This window comes from Panthera pardus, unplaced genomic scaffold (genome assembly GCF_024362965.1).
Source record: "Panthera pardus isolate Hobbes unplaced genomic scaffold, ASM2436296v1 HiC_scaffold_17, whole genome shotgun sequence".
Classification (NCBI taxonomy): domain Eukaryota; kingdom Metazoa; phylum Chordata; class Mammalia; order Carnivora; family Felidae; genus Panthera; species Panthera pardus.
In genome coordinates, this window is record NW_026526732.1 from 98,347,355 (window position 1) to 98,373,546 (window position 26,192).

A 26,192-nucleotide genomic window follows, 5' to 3' on the forward strand; every position below is an offset into this window, starting at 1 on the left:
TTATTTTTGCTTTTCATTTTGTTTTTGTTTTTGTTTTTTTTTTTGTATGTGATATGTAATCTTATATACAGACACACTGCTTGAGAAGAATTACTACAGTTTTGTGCCCTTCACAATGAATAATTTTGATATATATTCTGTGATTTTTGTAAAAGATAATAATATGAATGATGTATTTAAAATTTTATATCTTGTGTTTTGAATATATTTCTGTTAAGAAAAGACTTCATTTAATTTGACATTGGTGAAAACTGGTTTATCACTTAGAATTTTACACATACAATGTTTAGAAGAATTTTCTAAACTAACTTCTGGCTCTATACATTTTGAAACTCGTTTCTCCTTAAATATTTATATACGTCTGGTCCCAGATATTGTAGGACATTGTGAATATGGACTCTTTGCTTAACCCTACAGTGACAGTTTTAATAGGAGGTGTAATTGAGTATTATATGTAATATAATATTTATGTGTTTTAAACATATGAGAACATTTACACCAATATTATTGAAGAGGCAACCATCATGAGCTCTCCCTAGTGGCAAACTTTGTGCCTGAATTCATACATAAAGAAATATAAAATAGCAATTTAAAGCGATTAAATGGTGTTCCAGTCCTAATGTGCATTATTTGGAGACCATTACAGCAGACCCATTCTATAGATTAAAGCAATATTTTGTATCATTTCCCATTTGTCTTCTCTTCTCATACTTGTTCATTGCTCCAGAGCAGTACAAGCATCTTGCCACCAAGACATACCTCTCACCCCCCATCCTGTTTTCGTCCAACTTTATTGCTATTTTGATTATTTAGACTTTCTCACTCTCTTGTCCTCTTGCTTCTAGCACTCAACAGTTGACCTCTTAAAATACTGTGAGAAGAAATCAGGTGCAGGATTCTTGTTAGAGTGAAGGGGAGGAAACAATTTGACTTCTTTAGCAGTTGAATGAAATGAAAGAAGGGACAATGGGCAATGCTCACTCCTTAATGATGCTTGACTTGGTCATATCCACTGGAGAAGGACAAAGAAAAAAAAAAGAGTGAAAGCAGAGTTCTTTATTTAGGTTACAAGATCTAGTTATAAGACGTGGTCAAATTATATAATTTTACAGATACCATTTTGTAGATAGCACTGTAAAGATGGAATCTCTTAACATCTTTTTTTTTTTTCCTCAGATGAATTTTAGATTCTATTCTACACACTTTTGCCATTTAAAAACACAATGCTAACTTAAATTCTTAATATGTCCACCCCATAACATGGTACAATTTCCTCACCTTTAGCAGAGCCAGTGAAGAATTGAATAGTTTCTATGGTGATACAAAACAACTCAAGTCATTTATTTTGTAATCTTGTTAGTGACTAAACTGTTACTGACTTAAAATAATAAATGTAGCAGTTTTATATGTCATCAATATGTATAAAAGACTTTCACATAAAATTTTATAATGCAGCTCTGGAACTGAAAAACCTGTACCACATGTTATCTTCATAATTGCATTTGTTCTGGGAAAAGAAAAAAAGATGTTAATCATTGCTAAGTGAATAGGAATCAGTTATTGTAAACAAGAATAGAACTTCTTGATTTTTCTGCAGTTTTATCTAAAATTAATTATATTTATTTCAATTGATTGAACATCTCAGACATCATATATTCATTTGGAACTGAACAAAATTTACTTAGTGAATATTCTGTTTTCTCTGTCAGCTGTTACTTGGAAGAGAGATAAAGTGTAATAGGTATTTTTACTTTCATTTCATTGGACTTGAAAAATGAAAGAATTGTGTGATTTTAAAAAAGAAATTCTGTATGATATTTCTCTCCATAATTATCTGAAGAATTTTATTAAAAAATTAAGTTCAGGCTTTTTAAACTCTTTCCTTTTACAGTACACAGAAAGTTGAATTTATCATAGGAAATATGTAAATAGATATATGTGAATTGTCTCATTCTATGAATATATTTGAATAGTTTCAAGCTGTATGAATAGTTTTGCTTCATCAAACTCTCATGAATAATTTCCTCTGTTAAAAACCAGACCCCTGAATTACTTACATTTAGCCTAGACAACACTTAACTATTTGTCATTATTTTAGTTCAGTTTACCAAGAAAAATGCTTTCTTATCTGTGCTACTTAAAACTCCAGATCACAGGACATTTGTGATTTGTTATGTACACATATACACACATTTCCTTCCCCACTGGCCTGTGTATTAAGTGTGTATGGACTGTCTGCTTCATTTATCTATGCCATGTTAAATATGTAGTAAGTGTATGAAATACTGAATCAATATAAAAATCATGAAATTTTAAAAATGATTTTTAAGGTGTTAGGATTTCTTAAAATTAACTTTGGTATGCCATCAATATAAATGTAATAGTTTGTGTACAAGATATAATTGAAACTTCTGTTTTTTTCTAAGTTTATGAGAAACTTTGTTATTGTTTATGACTATATACATGTGCAATATCTTGAAATCCCAGTAAACTCAGGGAATTTGGATGAGGGCACTGTGTATTTTGGGGAGATTATAGAATTCAGATAATGACAAAATATTAATAAGATATCTAAACATATATTATGTGGAGTGTCTAAATTTAATTAACCCATGATAGTAGCAAATGCAATCTCTAAACTATATGCCTATTACACTCTAATCTTTATGAACTTTTTCATATCTATAATGCCCTTGCAACATGTTGCAAAATATTATTTCAATTCATATATAAAAATGTGGATGCCTAAGAAATTGATTAACCATGGTATAACCTGTTTTGTTGGCCAGATAGACATAGGTGTTGCCATTTCCAGACTGTGGCCAGGTGATAGCAAAGCATGTTATCAACCAAATTATGGGATTTTTATGATCTTAAAAGTCATAGGAAAATCTTTAAAATATGTTAAATCAAACCAGATGTAGAAAGTTTTCGTTAAATTTTCAAAATAGTGCTGTAAAGGAATCGTTCCATTATTGCTTGAATAACAGTTAAATCTGAGACATTAAAATAACATCAAGATTGAAGTATAGCATAAACTTCCTAAGAGGGAAAAAAAAAGGCAAGAATTTTATACCTTCAGCTGAAAGTATATACTTTAACTGAAACCTGTTCTATTTTATTCATTGTAATAAAATTACACCCCATCAGGATTTTCTAAAGCTCTTTATATAACTGTCTTTATTGACCAAATTTAGATAGACTGCTATTACTTCTTGAATGACCTCATTATACTGTGGCTATTTCAAAGAAGGAAAAAGTACTGATTTGTTGGATTCAAATTCATGTATTATAATTTTACTAAGGTATCTTCAGTGATTATCAAAGCTTAACTTTTATCACATAGGAATTTTGATACTATCATCTCTGCTTTCTAGTTTTAGAGATTAAAACATCTGTTAAATCATTGCTTTTTCATCGTGAGTCAATATTTTGGTTAATTTACATGTAGAATGAAATACTAGCATACAGGTCAATATGATCTGTATTTCTTAAAGATTAAAATTTGTTTTGTGCTCTTTATGCTACTTTATGATGCATACGTTAACCAAATCTGTATATTGGTTACAGAAACAATTTATTCATTTCTGTTATATAATATAAATGTTTCTAATGAACATTTAAACATTCTAGACCATAAGCACTAGTAGGATTGATTAATATTACTCTCTAGTAAGAGTATTGTTTCAGATTTCATTACACTTCCCTAGAACTAGTAGTAACTTTGCTTTTCTTTGATTGAAATTAGTAGTACTCTAATTTTTTATTGTAAATTGTATGTATATGTTAGCATGTGCATTTATGTGACAGAGAAAGAGGGAGAGAGAGAGATACAGATAGAGTTCACCCTGTAGCATCAGGCCTAAAGGCTAAATTCATAGATATGTAGTGAGGACTGTGTTGAAATATGCACAAATGCTAAATAATTTAAAAAGAAGGCTATATGGGGCACCTGGGTGGCTCAGTAGGTTGAGCGTCCTACTTCAGCTCAGGTCATGATCTCACGGTCCATGAGTTCGAGCCCCGCATCGGGCTCTGTGCTGACAACTCGGAGCCTGGAGCCTGTTTCAGATTCTGTGTCTCCTTCTCTCTCTTCACCTCCTCTGCTCACACTCTCTCTCTCTCAAAAATAAATAAGCATTAAAATTTTTTTTTTAAATAAAAAGAAGGCTGTATAATAATGAGGATTACATTTTTGAGTAAAGTCCTCTTCCTTACACTAATATCCCACTGTATCCTATTAATTTTTCTTGGGACTTCTATTCCCAGTACCATTTCTCTGGAACTTGTTGCATGCTGCATTCTCACAAGTGCCCGACAATTGCGTCACTTCTTTTCCATACTGCCCTTTGCATCTCTCCCGGATGTATCTTTCCAAAAATACTGCATTTATCCCAATCTTTGGCTAATTCAACACACACTCCCCATGGCTTTCCTGTTGACCTCATGATAAATGCTGTATTTTTAGAATAATGTGAACCTAACTCAAGGACACATCCCAGTGTATAGTCCCCTATCTTCATTTATAATCCATTCCCACATTATTTACCCATAATCTTCTCTAGCCAGATTATGTATTGCTACCGCTGCCCCACCCCTCCCTCCTTTCCAACCCTATTGATTTTTCTGTGTTTCAGCTTCTATGGCTATGTAATGAATTACCTGAGAACTTACTGGTGTAAATAAGCATTTGCTTTGCTCATGAAATCTGAGGGTGGGCCCAGGAGGACACCTTGTTTGTTCCACAAGGTCTGGGGCTTCATGTGAGTGACTTGAATGCTGGAGGCTAAGGTCATCTGAATGCTTCTTCAGTAACAAATTTAGGGGTGATGCTGGTTGTTGTCTGGGGGCCTTAGTTTCTTTTCACATGTTACTTTCCACATGAGCTGCCACACATGGCCTCTCTGCATGAGCTAATTTTTTTTTTTTTTCACAGCCTGTTAGCTGATTTCCCCACAGTGGCTTCCCCCAAAGAGAAAGCCATATGGAAGCTGTGTACTTTTCTATGACCTAGGCTCTGAAGTCACATATTATCATTTCTGCTATATTCTATTGCTTGGTGTAATCACAAATCTGCCCAGGTTCAAGTGGGAAGTAAATATAGTTCACCTATTGATAGGAATTGTTGAACTTCTGGAAGAGTATGTGGAATTACAAATACTGTTGTGGCCATATCTTTTTAAATTTTAATATGCTATAGTCATGTTCTGCAGTTTGTATTCCATACCTCTTAAAATTTTTCTAGGCTATTAAAGGTCCTACTAACCTTTCCCCATTCTGAACTCTTATAACCTGTGCTCTGACTGGCAACCACTATATTCCTTTGAATGGTTATGTTTGTGTGTGCATCTGTGCTATCTCCCCAACTATAAAGCAAATTATTTAGTGCAAGGACCTTACTTTCCTGTATTTATATTTACCACAAGACCTAGCATAGGGGATTGGACACAGTAGGTGCTTAATAAACATCTGGTTTAAAGTCAAATAGTCTCAGCATGAAATTAGAGCATTGGCTTTTATGCACTGTAGATGACCATCGGGGATAGTCGTTGTAAAGAATGCAGTTATTGGTTGGCAGACAGTGGATGTGATCTCTAAGAAATAAGTAAGCAAGAATCATGTTTTAGACAGAAGTAAATGTGCTGGGATTGTATGAAACTTGGAGACTTAAATGTCAATAAGGTAGGATGGCAGTCAATGGGAGGCACTTTTTTTGCATCTTAAATATTTAATTTTCAATTTAAAATGTATTTAAAACTCATTTACTTAATTCCACTGGCATTTCACTGAGAGTAAGACTAAGGGGCTAATAGGAGTAAATATTGTAATATTTAATATATTTAAACTGTGTAGTTCTATTAAGAAAAGCATTTGTACTTTGATTAATTTTTACTGCATTTTAAAATTAAAAATACTTGTTGTAACAAGCCAAGATATATAGGTAAAAAACAAGTCTTTCATTATCCATTCCCATATTGAAGGTAAAGATTTTGGTTTGGTGTATGTTTCTATAGCTTTCCCCATGCTCATTTTTCATACTTTTCATTGTTTCTGTATTATTCCTTATATTTATTGTTTATGCCATAATTTATTCTGAATTATATAAAGTTCATGGTATGTCAGTGATAATTTGTCTATGTGCTGATTATGAGATTTGATCATCAGTTATTTGCTCTAGGAGGCTAAATAATAGACTTTGTGGCAAACTAGTAACTTTGATTCTATAAAGTTGATTTTTATAGGATCACAGAAAATATAGAAAAATAAAGTCTTGGAGAGATGGGTTAAATTTTCCTGTTTGTTACTCCATTGTATGCATTTGTTTGCATTATAAGAACAAATAGTAAATCTGATGATAATTCAGAGAGCACTATGACTCTTACTGAAACATCCATGCTAGCCAAATAACATATATACTATGATTTCAGCCTTGTTAAAGTATTCTAAAAGATATGTAATTTTTTACTAAATAATGTAAAATTTCATACACTGAAAATTATCTGGATGTGAGATTTTCACATGGAAGTTAAAAGCATGGCATATTGCTTTTAAAATTTTCCCCAGTCTCAGGAGTATTTGAAGGTTGGGCTGTGAAATAAAAGCAGGAGACCAAAGATCAGCCAAGTGAAAATAGTAGAGAGTTGCTGACTATTCATAATCACTCATTTAACCAGATCCTCTTATGTGAATAAGTTAAACCCAGATCTAGTTTTTATGTATTTATGACCTTACGAACTACTTATCATTAGCTATCTTGACAGAGCTTTATTATTTCTGACATTAATTTTAGAATATAATTGCATGAGTAATTATAACCTTCTTGAAAAATGAAACATTTGCTTGACAAAATATTTAAAGTTAAATATTTGTATATAACTATTACATATTTCAGATGGCTGATCACACTGAAGTGATGAAAGGCATTCATCAATACCCAGGAGTTCGATATCCTGTCCTTACTCCTAATCTTCAGGGTTTTCACCGTGCTGTAAGTGTGCTGCGAATTATTTTAAAATCAATGCTTCTTGCTGTTTTAAGGATCTTTACAAAGTTAAAACAGTATCCAATGTGGTTCCCTTGTTACCCTGCATAAATGCTAATGTATGCACACGAATACCTGGTGATCTGTAACTCCATGGTATTGGTATGGACTAAAGTGTTCCACATAAATGGCCCTTCCATTTTAACCATTCAGGAATCAAAACACAAAAATAGTTATCCATTTTGCTGAAGTTCTTTCGAAAGTATATTTTGTGTTTCCTTTGTAAATAAGGAATACAGAATTTAACTTAAACATTTCTCAGTACGATATTAGTGTTATTGTAGTGGATCATTTTTGCCAACTTTTTTGGATCAGCTTTTTGTTGCTTTTGTTCCCTCCCTGTAGGTGAAGCTAACCACTGTTACTTACAACTGCCTCTAACAACTTTCCCTATTCTCCCCTTCTGGCTTGTTTCTCCCAATCCTATGTGATTTAAGAATTTATATGTGAAAAAAAAATCTTTGATAATGACACATACAAGAGGAATCAAGGCAATATTAAGAAGGCTTGAGGTGTTGTGCTTAAATGCTTTGTCGTAAAAGTTTTTCACCAGCTATTTCTGGTGTTAATTATTATTTTTCACTTTTGTATTTGGGACTGTGTTGCATAAAGTTGAGGTTGTAGATGCTCATTGATATATCACCTGTTGTGTATCTTTGTTAAAACCATTCTTCTTTTGTTAATTTTGGTGTAAGTTTTTTATTCTACTCTAAAGAAAGAGGCATTTTAAGAAATTATAAATATTGCTGTCGTTGGTCCTAACAAAGTAACGAATGTCTCCACCTTGAAAAAGACAAGAACTGAGAGTACACCCTCAACAATAGCTTGGAAGGGCAAATAATGGGATGGAACACATGGCTTGGGAGTGAGGCATGCCTGTTCTCAAAGCATGACTTGATAACTTATAGTAGCTTTGGGACTTTGTGCTAGTTATTTAGCCTCTTTGAGCCACAGTTTTCTCATCTGTAAAATGGGTAAGATTGTGGGTTACAGATAGAACACACAAAAGTACTAAAATTCTGGCACACAGTAAGTATTAAAATAGAATTTTGATTTTAGAAGTTAAAAATTTATTTTTGGTGGAGGACTGGAAGCCAATTGGTGTTTTTTAAATGTTGGATTAAAAAAAAAGATTTTTTTTTTCTTAATACGTTAATAGGGTATCCGAAAGAGAGGAGAATCTAGGCACAGCGCTACAGATACATTAATAGAAAGTCTTAAAAAATCCAGCTGGAAAATGAGGAAATGTGATATTTGAAAACAGGTCACTGGAGAAGTCTGGGGAAAGGACTTAAGATGGCAAAAGGGAAAAATATTAGGTTAATATTTTGGATTTAAAGACTAGGCAAGAAGATTAAGACATTAGACATGCAAGAGTATGTTGTAGCAGTCAAGGTATGAAACAATGGAAGCTAGCTTAAGAGACAGGAAAAAAATTTGGCGCAAACTCTAAATGATGAATTGGAAAACATTTTTCTGTTAGGTTATAGGAAGAGGAGTACAGAAAGCATTTACTACTCTTTAATAATTGGTCTAAAAATAATGTTTTCCATAGATATTAAAAGGCTTTATTGGGGTGCCAGTATTTTCCATAATTACAGTTAAAATATTTTTGATACCTACACATAATTTAGGAAAGATGAAATTAAATTGGAACATCATCACTGTTTTCTGTACTTCATAGATTCATAGATTCATAGATTCATAGAGTGTTGCAGCTTGGGGAATTATTTTGTTATCACGAAATACTTTTAAGTTTGAAAAGAGCTTATGTGGCAAGATGAGAAGACTCTAATTGTGAATTCCAAGGCAAATGTTAATGAATACATGTATGCCTTTATTGAGTAATTAATATTTCTTCTATTGCTATCATTTACATATTTTAAGTTAATTGTTTTTGCCCATAATTCTCTTTTTTCAGGTTGCTGCCGGAGCCACCGAGATATCAGTTTTTGGTGCCGCATCTGAATCCTTTAGCAAGAAGAATATTAACTGTTCTATTGAAGAAAGCATGGAAAAGTTTGAGGAGGTTGTTAAGTCGGCAAGGCACATGAATATTCCAGCACGAGGGTATTTATGAAATTCCACAAATTCTAGTTAGTTACTATCTATTGTTTAAGTTCGTATATGAACTATGTAGTTATTATTTTAGCATTAATAATATATGTAGGGTGTCTTTTGTACCTTGTATGATCAGGCCATCACTGTATAGTGATCTGTCTCGTGAATACCTTAATAATTATTAGAGTTTATCTAGCCTAGAGGGTATAGTGCTCCAAGATCAGAGGCCAACTTGACTTTGCAAACCTGACATTGTTACTCATCTTATTAACACTTACCCAAATGCAACTATCTTTTCATCTCAGCCTACTGTTGGGTTGATCAATTTGTGTATACTCGTAGTACCATTTGCAAAGGAACCCTCTAATGTGGTTTCCACATCTTTAAAAAATTTTTAAGACCTATGACTTTTTGTTCCAAAATTATTTTATGTAGACCTTCAATTGAGTATTTAAAACATAAAATTGAACCTTCAAGCTGCACCAGGAAATTCGGCCCATCTTTCCCCTCATTCAACATCCCTTTCAACAGTCGATTTCCCTGTTTTCTCTGTGTGACCCAAAAGCAAAGGTAAATGGGGAAGAGGAAGAGAGAGAAGGTCTGCTTTGATTCTTACCTGCTTCCAGAACCAGCAGTTGGAGCATGTACTGCAAACAGGCTCTACTCCCAGACCCATGTTCTATGAAATGTATAATAAATGATCACTTAAGAAGGAATTTGTTTCTAAGACATTAGCTAATTTTCTATTGCTTTTTATAATTATAGTGGTATGATAGTCTTCTCATGGAAATCAATTAAGACGTATAGCATTCATAAGACAAGTCTGATAGCTATAATTAGATTTGGATACAGGTTTACTTCCTTCAGTTGAGGAGAGAAAAATCCGTAGTGGCAGGGAGAGGTTTAGTGGTTAATGAGAAAGACAAGTGGATCCAATTTTGAGTGACAACATTAGAAAAGGGTTAGAATTCAACCAAGGTCCTTTGGAGAGCAAATAGAATTAGACCACACCATGGGGAACTGTCTTATTGGTTTGCTTACTTTTGTTAGCTTATTTTTCCTCTCTCCATAGCAATAGTTTTCAGCATGAGTTTTTAAAGATACAAAATTGTTTTTGTAATTAAAATATACACATCATGGAAAGCACATGCAAGAAAAATTTATAAACCAAAAATGTGTATCCATAGACAGAAAATAAAGGATGTGTATTCTTAAGGCAAAAAAAAGGTGAATAACCACAAAACCATGTATTACAAGTTTCTAAATTCAAACATATATAAGCTGTTTTGTCTCTTTCTTTTTAAAGAATGGGAAAAATGAAGAAGCTACTGTATTTTAATGCATCTTTAAATATGGAGTATAGATTTTACAGTAAAGTCACTCATTGGAAATTTGAAAACACATAACTGTGCAAAGTAAAGTGCATGTGCAGCTTGCACTTCAAATAGGAAGTTTTTTTAATGTTAGAAGATGGATGTAAACATAAATTGTTTAATATCATACTTTATTATCTGTTTTTCTCTTATAAAGTAGAATAGGTAATATATTTAATAGAAATCTTAAATCCTCTTGAATACTGAGTTTTGAGCAACTAATATTGTCCCATCAGTAAAGAAACTTTTTTTTTTAATAAAGTGTGTGTGAGTTGGGGAGGGGGTTAGGGGGTGAGAGAGAGAGAATCTCAAGCAGGCTCCACACTCAACATGGAGCCTGACATAGGGCTCGATCTCACCACCCTGGGATCATGACCTGATCTGAAATGAGGAGTTGGATGCTAAACCTACTGAGCCACCCAGGCACCCCAATAAAGAAACTTCTAACCATGCTATAACTTAAAAAGTTTGCCAGGCCTTAATAAGAAGGGTACAAAGTGCAAGATGGACAAAAACTGACTCACAGTCCAATGCCATCAGCAGAGTACCTTAGAGACTTACTGCAGAAGTATACAATAAATAAATGTGTGTTTTCCAATGCAGATTTTGTTCCTTTGAGCACAACTCCTAGATCTTCTGAAACAGTATTCATTTTTAGAAATAGGCCTTTTAGTATGTGAGTTCCCTCTTTGTGCAGATGAGAATTATCTTCCTACTCCCCCAAATGTTAATAGAGTTTAAATTAGATTTTATTTTTGCTGGCAATCTAGAATTTAGATACGCAATATTAGAAGTCATAGGTCATTGGTACTCAGTTAAGAAAAAGAATCATGTTCAACTAGTTGAAACTGAAGCAGACACCTCAGCATCTTACTATGGCAACATGGCAACAGCTGCGTCAACATGTACTTGATCACCGTCCAGAAAATTTATGTCATCAGCTGTCAGATTTAAAGGCCATAAGGCAGTACACATTTTATAAATGCTCACTAAAACCATTTAAATTTTAATAAAAATAGTAAACCTTCATATGGCCTAAATAGCAGCTTTTATTAAAGTTATTAAGGCTGTGGTTTGATTCCCCCCCATCCTGTAACACACATATACACATGCATGTGTACACATTTTTTATATGTGCTCAGAACTTTACATAACATCTGGGACAGATTGCAAAAACATACCATGCCAGATCATTGACATAAAATGCAAAGTCAGCTAACTACCACTGAATATACATTATATATGAATGAGCAATGAAATGTCTACATTTTGGACTTCATTTTTAATGTGTAATTCATATGACATGTTTAAAATATCTAGGTTATTTTTCTAATATCAAAATTTTTAAAAAGTTAAAAAGGCAAAGAAAAATAAAAGTCTGTGATACATGTAATGATTTTCTCTATTTTTATCAATGCATTTCCTGAAATTATTATCTCTTGGTTTGTCAAGATCCTTCCAAAATTGAAACGTCTTCAAGATATGAAGTAGTGCACTAATATATGAGACATTTAGTTTTATTCCTTTTTGTCTGAGTATTGACCTACCTTAAATGAGGTCACAAGAATCACATACTCTCTTTGTGAGAATATTATTTTTAAAAAGGAAACTATCACTAAGGAGCCATTATTAACTTCACTACTAAAAGGCTTAGAAATCTACATTACAAATTCAAAAGGTCAGCAGTTGTGCATATCAAAGCAAAACTTTTTACATAATTATATCTTAGGTCTCTTCTGTAAAATGACTTCAAATGATCTGAACCATGATTACTCTGAAAGGTTGAGCCTACTAAAAGTTGAAAGAAGGTAGTTTTGTACCATTTTTCCTGGAAGCCAAACAAAATTACCATACTTTGTTTTAAAAAATTACAAAATGCAAAAATATTTAACTATGAACCGTAACTGCTGGATTCCTCAAATTCCCAGAAAAAAATGTGCAAAATAATGAGAACAAGGAATAAAAGACAAATTAGTAGTTAATATAGACAATCATATATAACTTTTAGATACAGAAAAACCAAAGATCATTTTAGGATGTGGTAATGGTTTACATTGCATATTAGTGTTTTTGTTTTCTCTGGGTAAATACCCAGTAGTGGAATGACTGGATGGTATGGAATTTCTATTTATTGAGGAACCTCCATATTGTTTTTCCAGTGACCCTCAATTTACATTCCCCCCCAACAGTGCACAAGGGGTCTTTTTTTTTCCACTTCAGCATCTACAGTTTCTATTTTTTAAATCTTTTTCATACTAGCTCTTCTGAAAGGTGTGAGGTGATACCTCCTTGTGGTTTGATTTGCATTTCCCTGATGGTAATGAGTGATGTTGAACATCTTTTCATGAGTCTCTTGGCCATCTGTATGTCTTCTTTGGATAAAGGTATTCAGGTGTTTTGCCCATTTTTAATTGGATTTTTTTTTGATGTTGAGGTGTATAAGTCCTTTATATATTTTGGATAATTAACTCCTTATCAGTTATATCATTTGCATATACCTTCTCTCATTTGGTAGTTTGCCTTTTTGTTTTGTTGATGATTTACTATACAATGAAAAAAGCTTTTTATGTTGGGATAGTCTCAATGGTCATTTTCACTTTTGTTTTTCTAAAGTGCATATTTTATGCATCTCTTGATCTATGACCGTCACCACCTGCTTTCTGCTTATCCCATAGAAATAATAATCCAGTCTGGTTTAACAGCTTCTGGATAAAATTGTATTATGTATATTAGTGGCCAATTTCTTCGATGAAATTAATGTTAATATTAGGAAATTCTTGTGCTTAATTATTTTTTGATGAGTTGCTTAGCTCTGTATAATTTCTAACCTATAAAATGGTCATGAAGTAAGTGCAGATTCCTCTCCCTCAAAGTGGCCAGTTTTCATTGGTTTTCCCGTTAAGAGATAATTTTGAACACAAACTTATTTAAGAACTTGCAACCTGTTTCTTAGCCAAACTATTTACGTTATGTTGCACATGTATTTCTTATTTTTCCTCTGCATAATACAACATGCTATTATGGATTCTGATGCTGATCTTGAAGGTAGTAGTAATATTGGTGAGTGTGATAGTGAGTTTCCTTATTTAAGTCTCAGTGTTTTAAATACACCATGTTTCTCATGACTAATGTAGCAAATACCTTCCATTGGACAGTCTACCCCAGGGGAATTCACTTGCATATATGGCACCATCTTTCAAGTGTACAGTTGATTGGCCAAGTTCCTTTCCAATATCTTAGACTGAGGCCTTTCTATTGGCCTGGAAGAAAAAATTTGAAGAGCAATTCAAAACCTCATTTACCAAAACATGGTACATAAAACTCTAAAAATGAGACATCTGTTAAAGCTATTTTCTGTCATACATATGGTTTGTTTGAAGGTATACTTTTTTTTAGCCTTACATATTAATCTGGCACTGCTGTGTATCAGAATAACACCTACCCAGCAATAGTTAATATGTGTAAGCTGTGTTGTGTAGTCATCACTAAACAGCCTTCATATAGAGCCTTTGAAGAGCATGTTTTGTCATTTCTCATGAAATTAGCATTTCAGGGCAAAAAGAGAATTAGCAGAATTGCTCCTTGAGACCCAGGGACAGTATTTATTTCTTACATTATCTGTAGTGTTAAGTGCTTAGCAGGCTCTCACAATCTGTTTTTGGTTGGCTTATTAGTAATGGAATGCTATTTTGTATTGTTTATAGGCAGACATACTGTGCATGACTGCATCAAAACAGCTCCTACATTTAAACGTCTTAATTATGTTTAATTGACATTACATGTCACCTCTTCAATCTTGGCATTGTTTTTCTCTTCTGAGGATAGAAGTCATTGATTGTTTCCATTGCAAGTATTTGTGACGTTTATTCCAGGCTCATCGTTTTTGTTTCTTTTTGCCAGAATGATTTTAAAGGACAGAGGATAATAGTGGGAAGGCCTTGGGTAAGGCCTCAATGTAGGTGCTTTTTCATGACTCAGTTTCACCAGATAAAGTTGTTAAGACTTGATTGCCTCAGTTTCTCTTTTATCATGATTTTGCACAATATTGATAAATGGCCTTCACAAGCACAAATAAAAATAACTCACCCTTCCATCCACAGAATTTCTTGTAACACCATGCCTTTAATGTTAGCACAATTAGCTTCAATATGATTGGCCATTCTTTTATTCTGTCATCCTATATAGTGTTTAAGGTTTTGTTCTAAGTCTGAACTCATATACTATCATTAGCTACAGGATTTAGAAGTAAGTGCATTAATAGCCTGGATGTAGCTACATATTTAGAGTAAAGATCAGGAATTTCATAGAAAACTAATTAAATAATGAAAATGGCACCTTAAATAACAAATTTGTGCATGAATTCATTTAAGAAATGCTGAATGTTTTATATAATGTACTGTCTAGTGATAATGTATGGAATATGAAAATGAAAAAGTAGCCAAACTTCAAAGAGTTTCTAGCAGACTGAGAAAATAGTATATATAGAAATTGTTATTTAACTGTCAAAAAAGGCAAATACATTAAGAGACATACAGACAGATCCTATTCAAGTTTAAAGTAATACTATATTAAATTTCTCAGGGGTTATGTGGAGAAACTTAATGCAGAAGGTGTCAATAAAATGAAGTCATTAAAGATAGGTAAATATAGGGAAACATAATCAGAAATAATGGTCTTTTCAGGCAGGGTAAGAAATGTACAAAGAGCAAAGGCATAGTGAAGAGAAATCTCAAAAAGCATTTAGGTAACAGGAAAGAGCTTACTTCCACTGGAAGGGGAGTTTTTCAGGGTGTATAGTGGGAGAGGGGTAGAAAGAGGTTTCACAAACTGCTGAACTTGAATACCAAGTTTACTTGGTAGACGATGGCAAGTCACTATAGATTTTCGAAGTGTAAAACTAATCAGATCTATGCTGTAGTCCTCGTATTTTGTCAATAGGTATTAGTGTACAAGTGAGTGGTGTGAGACCAGAGGCAAGGAGAGCGCTTGGCAGATGTATGCAGCTGTCCTGAAGAAAATACTCAGGGACTGTTCTGTATGTTTGGACTGGCACTAGCAGACATCACATGCAACAGAGGCTGGAAGGGAAGAACCAGGGTATCTGGGTTATTGAATATGTTCTCAAAGGTGACCTTTAAGTGATTTGGCAGGACAGACTCTGAAAATGACTGCATTTTTTTTAATGGCAAATGCAGGGGAAGCAAGAATGAGCATCATTTTTGACATGCTGAGCTTAACATGTCATGTCAATGTGTCAGGAAACCAATTTGTAATGTTCCTGAGACTTGGAGTTGTTCCTTGAGTTATCTATCTGCATAATGATGAAAGACAGAGACTATGGGGGACTGAACTGATGCAAAGACTCCCTTTTCTGTTCCCATTACAAACATATGAAAATAACCATTTTTGAAACATATAGCTAAACTCAGAAAAGAAAGTCCTCAGGATTCATCAAAGAAAGTGTGGTGAGGTTGCAGGTCGATGCCACTAGCACCTGGAGGTATCTATTTCAGATAAAATTCCTAGTGGCTCGAAAATGGGATTTTAATGTCGACATGATTTAAGATAGATGTTCTACTAAAACATGCATTTTAAAGTGATGATTCTTGGAGCCTGGAATCTCCTCTTTGCCAATGCAAAGTCAATGGAATTTGTGGAATATTATGGAAACCCCAAATAAGAAATTAAGGTAGAAATTTGTCCAAGAATTGGTAAAGTCCACTGGGCAAGGACAAAAGGCAGTCATATATTGTTTATAGAGACACTTGAATAACTCAAGAGTCTCATGAAACTCCCATAGAAACTAAAATCACCATGAAAAGATACAGTAAAAATTACAAACCACATGACGATACAAACTACCCTAGGAGAGAAAGAAGCAAAAAGAAAAAGCAGGAAAACTTTAACAGAAAAGAAGGAAATAGAACAATCTGAAGAATTTAAATTAACCCCTTAAAATACAGAGGCAAAGGAAGAACATAATAGATCTTTATGAAAATGATGAAGATTTTACAAAAAGGAACAATTCCTGAAATGACAAATACATTTATAAAGGAAATGATTGCATTCAGCTGCAGATTACATACAGTTGAAAGGGGTATTGGTGACTAGAAGTAGTATTCAAGGAAACTGCAAAAATAAAACACAGAAAAACGTAATAGAACTTTTCAAAGTGAGGTTAAGAGAGAGTGCCTCACAGAATTTTCAGAAGGAGAAAGCAGGGAAAGTAAATGTTAGATAGATTTGATGAACTAGTACCTTGAGGATTTTCTAGATTTGAGGAAAAACATCAGTGTTAATATTAAAGGAGTATAAGTCCTGACATTCTCATAGTAAAATGCAGAATATTAGATATAAACAGAGAATCCAAAAAGTAGAGAACAAATTACTTTAAAATTGCTATAACAGAATTACCATTAAATAGCAAAATTCTCGTCAGCAAAACTGAGACCAGAGCTAGTGAAATATGCTCAAAATAGCAGAATGACTGTTCACCTAGAATTTTATACCTAACCAAACTATTAAACATTAATGAAGGTGAAGTAAAATTATTTGGTGACAAAATAGTCTGCAAAACTTTACCATTACTGAAAGAACTAAACGGTGTAGTTCAGTAAAAAGGACATTAAGCCAGAAGTAAGAAATGGGATAAAATAAGAAATGGAGAGGTTGCAGTTTGGGGCTTCAGCAGAATAGAAATGATTCAAGATAGATCTGTGAGAAGTTGAACTACCAGCCAATTGAAAATAGATAAAAAGTGCTGGGGCATAGTAGTGAGATTCTTGAGACTAAAATCGGTGTATTAACACTTTTTACAAGGGAATAAATCAGGCATTCAAGGGGAGGTAGTATTGCTGATGTTTCAGTGGTTTTCAATTTTTGGCAAGTTTCTAAATGGAACTTTAGAAATTATTTTGAGTTATTGGTGATTGAATTTAGTTCCTCAGGTTTGTGATTTAATTGGCCTGGAGTGTGTCAACCATTAGAGTTTTGGCTTTTAAACTCCCCAGGTGATTCTGTGCAGGCAAGTTTGAGAACCACTCTAATAGATTGCTATAGAAATTGACTTTAGCTACTATTCAAAGCGGACAATATAGACTATTTTTATCATGGGGGAGGCCATTTCATACTCATGAAAATGTTTCACTTTTTACCAGCAGCAAGCTTTTTCTGTAAAAGACTGGATAATAATATTTTAGGTTTCGTGGGTCAGATAATCTCTGTGCTCCTATTCAACTCTTATGGTGCAGAAATAGCCATGGTTAATAGGTAAACAGATAGGCATGGCATTGTTCCAATAAAATTTGACTTGCAAAAGACTAATGAGCAGGATTTGGCCTATGGGTCTTCGTTTGCCAACCTGTGCTTATAGGATGTTAAAGTAAGCTAATGAACGTAGTAGAGAACCATCACATTTGTTTTGGGGGGGAAAGTAGCCTCATGTGTAAATAGGTGAGAGAAGTGGCTCACAAGGATGGAATAGAAAATAGGAAGATGAAATGCAGTGAAGAATGGAGACCAGGCAAACCTTAGGCCTGGGAAGGAGTCTGAGGGAAAACTTGAGTGAATGAAAATGCAGGTGATGTTACCAAAGGGTAGTTACGGCCAGATAGTAAAGAATGCAAGAAAGGTTGGTTTGCTTTATATCGTTTTGAATTTGTTGTTTTTTTTCTTACATTGTTTTTCATATTTAGAGGGATGGCATGTAAATGGATGGCTTGGATTTTGTATTGAACCACATCTAGATATTTTGGGTTCAGAATGAAGTAATTATTCATTTATTTATCTGTAATCATTATATCTGAATCGAAAATGTTCTTTTCCATCTTTAGCCACCTTTTCCAAGTGTTAGGTTTATAGAACATTTTCTTTCTACATATCTTGTTTAAATTTATACAGGTTATTCAAATAAGATAATTATAGTAATTGCAAGAGCAGAGAAATGATTTCCTGCATAACTTTCAAGTTGTACTTGAATTATCCTATTTATCCCTCTGTCTTCTTTACTGCTTACTTGACTTACTGAATTGTTTATTTAATTCCAAAACACAACTTTTATTCACATTTTAATACTTTTGAAATTAGATTATGGTTTTAGAATCAATGAGTATGTATTGAATCATTGAATATATATGTATATATTTAATATGTATATTTTTTTTACTCCAAAACCTGTTATAAAATTTATAGTGTATCTTATAATGGACAACATCTTAGAATCAAGGAAATATGGTATTATCTTTTGTCTTGTTTTTGCTTCCACCTTTCTGTTGGCAACCACTTCCAGAGTTCCCGGAGAATTAACATTTCTGGAAAACTACTCTGATCTTGTCACTACGTTACCTAATAATTTTGAGTGATCTCAAAGTTCAGACTCCTTGGCATGGCATTCCAAGGGCCTTATTATCTAAAGCCTGTTATATTCTGGCTCACAGAATTGGATCTCCAGCCTCATTTCCTACCACCCCTCTCTCACTCATGTGAATTGCTTCATCCCTGACAATCAGACACATGATGCATTATTTTAATACAAGTGTTGTAAAAATCTCTGAGGAAAGTTTAATAAAATGGGATTGGTGTTGAGCTGAAAATAGCTAAAACAGGCTTTTTCTAAAGCTTAATACTTTAAGATGGAAAAGTATCATTATCATTTCAGGAAAGGCTTGACTTTTTCTATTAGAGTAAATTGTTGAAGAAGCTTACAGAATATCTTTATATGGAGCCTTTAAAACGTAGACTAGACGCTCTTCTGTATAGGATGATTTAGGTATACCCACGAGAGATAAACAAGATGAACTTTGAGGTTGTGGCCAACTCTAGGAGTTTTGGGGTGATTAATGACTCTATCTAAATGAGGCCAAAAGATCCAGATGGGAGTGAAGAGAAATTCAGTTAGTCATCTACTCGCTATTTCTCTATGATTCCAAAGAACTAGATATTTAACAGTTGGATGTGTGTACTTACTTAAATAAAACTATGTAGTTCACTGGTATTTTCTGCTTTGAATGTTCATATGCTGCTATAGTATAAATAATTCCACAAGATAAACACCTGTTACTCCATCTGCCATCAAATAACATTTATCAAATTGTCATTCTTAGAAAAAAAATGAGTTAAGTTAAAAATGTTCCAAAATTGTTTTTCTTTGTTCTAAGAATAATAATGGACTAGGGTAAAAAATATTTTTGGTGACTTTTTAGCTATTCATTTTTATAAAATGGAAATTAGGAAATGACTTAAATCATCTATATATTTATATGGCTCTATATTTTAAATTTAGGTATGTGTCTTGCACCCTGGGCTGTCCGTATGAAGGAAACATCACACCACAAAAAGTGACAGAAGTAAGATATACCTGTGGTTTTCTGGTTCTTGGTAAAATGATGTATAATATTTTTAAAAGCAGGCTGTTCTCCTTACTGTTGATTGCATCTGCACAACCAAGTTTCAGGAGAACCATGGAAGACAAGATCGATCACTTAACCAGTAGTTTCATTTTGACACTGAAGATGTATATATTGGCTACAACTATTCAAAGTTAAATAACATTTGAGTCTGCTCATGTTGGGGTTCATAGATGAAACATTTTTACATGGGTGGAACTTAGTGGGTGACCTTTCCACATTCCATCAGAATGTCAGAAGTTTGTACATGCACACTTAAACTTTGCTTTGATTGTTCAGGTATCATCCCTGTGTTCTTGTCCTGCATACTTGGGCACTTGTATCAGAGTGTATACACTACTTTTTCTGTACACTGTTCATTCCTTTGAGATCCTCTACTTCATCCTGAGACTCCAGTTCCTTTCATTAGAGAGCAGTTTTGCAGGAATAGATAATAGTCCTTAAAGATGACATTGTTAGAAATTCAGAACTTAGGATAAACCTTTGATGTGGCTAAAGCCATTCCTCTTTTGTGCCTTCATTTGAACTTTTGAAATTTGCTGCAGATTTTTCAAATGCGTGCTATCCCAGTCTATTTAAGGAAGACCTTTGCACACAGAGGCAGATATACTGTAAAATAAAGAAGCTTAAATATTTTAGTCCTTCACCTATATGGTACCCTTCTAAAACTCCTTATAAATTTGCATTCACAATTACATATTATTTTCTTAAAAAACACTTCCAAAACGATAGAACTTCAGGCTCCACAAAAACTAGGCTCCAAATCTACCTGTCCACCAAGCCCCTTGCTTTGCTGCCTTTTGCCTCCTGGATGAGGTCTATGGATGGACCACACATACCCTCAGGCTCTCCATGTCTGAGGATGTCTGAGGAGTTGCTGAAGAGAACTGCGTAACAGGCAGATTGGAAGCATTAAGAATGCATGACCAGCAACCTTAAGTGAGTCATCTAGACTTAACCTTAGTTATCCAACATAAAGGGAATTTGCAGGTTACTTGGCAACCATTCATGAACCAGAAGTATTAAGTTAGAAATACTAAGTGACTCTACCAATCACACAACTACTTAGTGACAAAGCTGAAAGTATTTTTGATATCTCGTGACCTCAAATCTCATGCCTTGAGAAATACTACTTCCAAAGTAAATTTGTAATGCTTCTGTTTGTTTAAAGGGCTGAGAAAGTAAGCCTCCCATAATTGAAATTGTAGCTTATAATTGCATAACTGAACAGGAGATGGACAGTTATGGTTCTAAGGCCAACTTGAATATTAGAAAAAGATAATTATAGTAATGTCTTTAAAACTTTTATATAATAGTTGGGATTTAATAACCAAGGAAAAGGACCAGAAAATTAAAATATGTGTTTCCCATGAATACATAACTGATCTCAGGTATGACTTTTACTTGTAGATGATGTCTGCTAAGGAGTAACAGGGTTTGAATTTGTTCATTTCCATTATTATTATTATTTTTTTTTTTTTACTAGCTTCTCACCTTTCCCAACAGGTATCTAAAAGATTGTATGGCATGGGCTGTTATGAGATCTCTCTAGGAGACACTATTGGAGTGGGAACTCCAGGAAGCATGAAAAGAATGTTGGAGAGTGTCATGAAAGAAGTCCCACCCAGTGCACTTGCTGTTCACTGCCATGACACGTATGGACAAGCCTTAGCAAATATCCTTACGGCCCTTCAGGTATTTTGCGTTCTTTGTGTGTAAGTGTAAAATGGGTATCCTTAATGATAATATAAACATGTTAAAGGGTTTAGTGAGGTAATATTTATAAATTGCTACGAATATAATATTTAAACTACCCACCCCATGACAAGTACTCAGGAAACATCTGCAAATTGCGCATTTATTTTTAGGGCAATGATGTCTCCTTTTCCTGTTAATTTTATTTGATAAAATTTCTCTTTTTTTTTTTTTTTACTAAAGGGTAGTTCAATATTAGTTTTAGGTGCAACATAGTAATTCAGTAATTATATGCACGATCGCCACAGTCAGTGTAGTCACCCTCTGCACCATACAAACTTACTACAATATTGACTATATTCCATGAGCATTTCATGCTTATGACTTTATTTTATAACTGGAAGTTTGTACCTCTTAATACCCTTCATCTATTTCACTCATTCTCCATACCCTACTCCCTTCTGACAATCCAGAGTTTGTTCTCTGTATTTATGAGTCTATTTCTGCTTTTTTCTTTGCTTGTTTTGGTTTTTAGATGCCACATATGAGAGAAATCATGTAGTATTTATTTTTTCCTCTCTGACTTATTTCACTTAGTGGAATACCCTTTAGGTCCATCCATGTTGTTGCAAATGGCAAGGTTTCATTCTTTCTTAGGGCTGAGTAATACTGCATTGTGTATGTACCACATCTTCTTCATCCTTTCATCTATTGATGGACACATTGATTGCTTCACTATCTTGGTTGTTGTAAATAATGCTGCCACAGAATGGATAGACACATAAATCTTTTTGAATTAGTGTTTTTGTTGTCTTCAGGTAAATGCCCAAAAGTTGAAATATGGGTTGTATGGTCTTTGTATATTTAATTCTTTGAGGAAATTCTGTACCATTGCGCACAGTGGCTGCACCAGTTTGAATTTCTGCCGGCAGTGCATGAGGGCTACTTTTTCTCCACATCCTCACCAGCACTTATTTCTTGTCTGAGACCAGCTATTCTGACAGGTGTGAGCCAATATCTCATTATGGCTTTGATTTGCGTTTCCCTGATGATTAGTCATATTGAGGATCTTTTAATGTGTCTGTTGGCCATCTGGAGTCTTCTTTAAAAAATATTCAGGTCCTCTTCCTATTTTTATTGGATTTTTTTGGTGTTAAATTGTATGAATTCTTACTATATTTTGGATATTATCCCCTTATCAGATACATCATTTGCAAATGTCTTCTCCCACTTAGTAGGCTGCCTTTTTGTTTTGTTGATGATTTTCTTCACTGTGCAAAAGCCTTTCATGTTGGAATAGTTCCAATACTTTAATTTTGTTTTTGTTCCCTGTGCCTGAGGAGACATGTATAGAAAAATGTTTCTGAGGCCAGTGTCTAAGAGATTACTGCCTATGTTTTGTTTTAAGAGTTTCATGGTTTCAGGTCTCATATTTATGTTTTTGAATCTATTTTGAGTTTCTTTTTGTGTATAGCATAACAGAGTGATCCAGTTTCATTCTTCTGCATGTAGATGTCCATTTTTCCCAACATCATTATTAAACTGACTAATGTATATTCTTCACTTCTTTTGTATTTTCCAAAGTCCTTTGTCACAGATGAATTAACCATAAAACTATGGGTTTATTTCTGGGCTCTGTATCCTGTTCTCTTGATCTATGTGTCTTTTTTTTTTCTCTTTTAATTACTTTAGCTTTGCAGTATATTTTGAAATCTGGAATTGTGAGACCTCTGGTTTTGTTCTTCCTTGTCAAGATTGCTTTGGCTATTCAGGGTGTTTTTTGCTCCCTACAAATATTAGGATTATTGTTCTAGTTATGTGAAAAATGCCGTTGGTATTTTGATAAGGATTGGATTGAATCTTTAGATTACTATGGGGTTGTATGGACATTTTAATGATATTCTTTCAATCAATAAGCATGATAGAGCTTTCCATTTCTTTCTGTCATTTTCAGTTTCTTTCATTAATTACTTACAGATTTCAAATGTCAGGTCTTTCACCTGATTGGTTAAATTTATTGTTAGGTATTTTATTATTGATGCAATTGTAAATAGAATTGTTTTCTTAGTTTTTCTTTCTTCCACTTTGTTATTACTGTATATAAATGCAACAGATTTCTCTTTAGTAATGTTCTATCCTGCAACATTACTTAATTCATTTTGTAGTTCTAACAGTGCTTTTGGTGTGGACTTCAGGGACTTCTATATAGATCATGTCATTTGCAAAGAGTGACAGTTTTACTTCCTCCATAATAATTTTTTTTGTCTGATTGCTAAAGCTGAGATTTGTAGTACTATGCTGGATAAAACTGGCGACATTGGATATACTTGTCTCGTTCCTGATGTTGGTGGAGAAGCTTTCTTCTTTTCACCATAGAGTATGATGTTAGCTGTGGGTTTTTCGTATGTGGCCTTTAATATGTATAGGAATATTCCCTTTAAACTCACTTTTTTGAGAGTTATTATTAAGTGCCGTTGAATTTTGTCAAAAGCTTTATCTACATTTGTTGATATGATCATAAGATTTTTGTTCTTCATGGTATTAAGTGGTATATCATGTATGTTGATTGGTGGATATGGAACCATCCTTGCATCCCTGTAATAATTGATTATGGCGAATGATCCTTAATGTATTATTTATTTGGTTTGATAATGTTGAGGATTTTTGTGTCTATGTTCATCAGAGACATTGGCCTGTAATTTTCTTTTCTAATAGTGCCTTTATCTGATTTTTGTACCTATATTTTGTTTAACAAGTTTTTGTGATGTTGCAGGCATCCTCTTCAGAGACTCTTGGCTTTTTTTTATCAAGTACATTATTTTAGGTCGTCAAAATGAAGATATTTGGAAAGCTGGGTGATGAAAAATTACTTACTAAATTCTAATAACTTAGTTATTTTTAATGCATTTATTTAAAACACTACATATAAATAGTGTTTATGGATATATCTTATAATTAGTGGTAGCTTGTTAACCTTAGTTAAAAATAGGTTTGTGTGATGTTTATAGAACCCATGATTTTGACAAAACAAGACTGTATCAAAACTTTCTAGTGTGGCTGAAAATCCGTATTGTAAAACTGTATGTCATAGTCCTAAAGTATACAGTTGTTTGGCAGAAGTTAAAAAACTATGTTAAGATCAAGCCCGACAAAGGGCTTATTTTGACTTTGTAGCATATGTGCACAAATCCATGTTTATCCTCTGGAAGCAGGCAAGGAACACTGTATTGAATTACAACAGAAAATGATATCCCATGGACTTTTGGGTGTGGGAATTTTTACAATTTTCCCTTCCTAGGTATTCTAGCTTCTAAAACAATAGACAAGTAGGGATCACTTCAGGATTCTGTGTTCAGCTACAACTGTAACTTATTAAGTGTTCCTGACCAGCCAGCTCCTGAAGACATCTGCCTCCCCCACCCCTCTCTGACTTCTCTGTGTGGATATTCCCTTTCTCTCTCCCTCTCCCCCTCTTTCCCCTCACTTCTCTCCTTCCCTTCCCCTTCCTTTTCTCATCCCACTATATGGGTATATCTTCTAAGCATGGTGACACTTTGGGTGGTGGTTTATTTGTGTAGCACAGTTACTATATAATGAATGATAATTTAGTTCTTTGGGATTTAGGAGTATGGTGCAAAATCTGAGAATCCAAACTTCTTCTGGAAACTACCTCTTGAAAATGCCCAAATGCAAAATATTGCTGATACCCTAATGTGATTTTAATGGTTAACAAGGCCTATTTGAGAAAGTAATGTTTAAAATCAGATATAAAACATGAGAACTAACCCCTATAAGGGGTGTAAGTATCTGTGTGTGCATGCATGTGCACATGCCAGTGTGTGAAAAGAATAGTTCAAGCAGATGAAACACCACTTAGGCAAAAGGCCTTGGGAGAGGGGAAGATTTTGTCCTAGGAACTGAGAGAAGACAAATAATTTATAAGAGAAGCTAAGCTTTATGACATAGGCTGAATTAATTGAAGAGCATCTCCTTGCAAAGAGGTGAGGACTGAAATCTTGGGGCATTTTCCCATCCTGAAACAGCCATACAAAGGGTTGGGAAATAACCCTGGTCCCAAGCAAGATGGTAACATGAATGAGAATGTGTATAAGATTGAGACCCCTCCCAAATGCCATGCTCTCAAAAGGTGAACCAGCAAAAATTCCTCCTCACGAGAGAAAAAGGCAAGGGTATTCATTCTCATGGCTTTGGCTACGTATACAGGAGAAATACTAAGTCCATCTTTATACGTCATAACTTTTTGCCAATCCCTGTGTGGACTTAGGGTTCAAATTCACATCACCTGTGCAGTGAAAGACCCAGGCCGATAAATTGTTTTTAACTGGTTGTGGGTTAGTGGCACCTTGAGGTGCCAGGAATGATTTAAATTTTTTTCTGAAAGAACACGTCTTCAACTTAAGCTGAACTATTTTTGGTGTGTGTGTGTGTTGTGTTGTGTTGTGTTGTGTGTGTCAGGGGAGGAAAAGGGCAAAGGTGGTGGATGTTGTCTTCAGCAGCCCCTGTGGCACTTGGTAGGGAATGTATCTACCACTTTTTATAACTATGTGTTCTATTCTTGTACTATGTGCATAAGCACCAGGTAAGTATGGGAGGTAG

General features: G+C 34.0%; 1 protein-coding gene across 5 annotated transcripts in view; it reads left to right on the plus strand.

The window, feature by feature from the left end:
- Positions 1–26,192, plus strand: part of HMGCLL1 (3-hydroxymethyl-3-methylglutaryl-CoA lyase like 1) — a 193,148-nt gene that overhangs the window by 70,302 nt on the left and 96,654 nt on the right. For all 5 annotated transcript variants that reach the window (XM_053904794.1, XM_019457457.2, XM_019457459.2 and 2 more), the window contains 4 exons: positions 6,893–6,988; positions 8,964–9,112; positions 19,757–19,820; positions 21,387–21,575. In XM_053904794.1, coding sequence (XP_053760769.1) covers positions 6,893–6,988; positions 8,964–9,112; positions 19,757–19,820; positions 21,387–21,575 — 498 coding nt within the window. The remainder of the gene's footprint in view (positions 1–6,892; positions 6,989–8,963; positions 9,113–19,756; positions 19,821–21,386; positions 21,576–26,192) is intronic.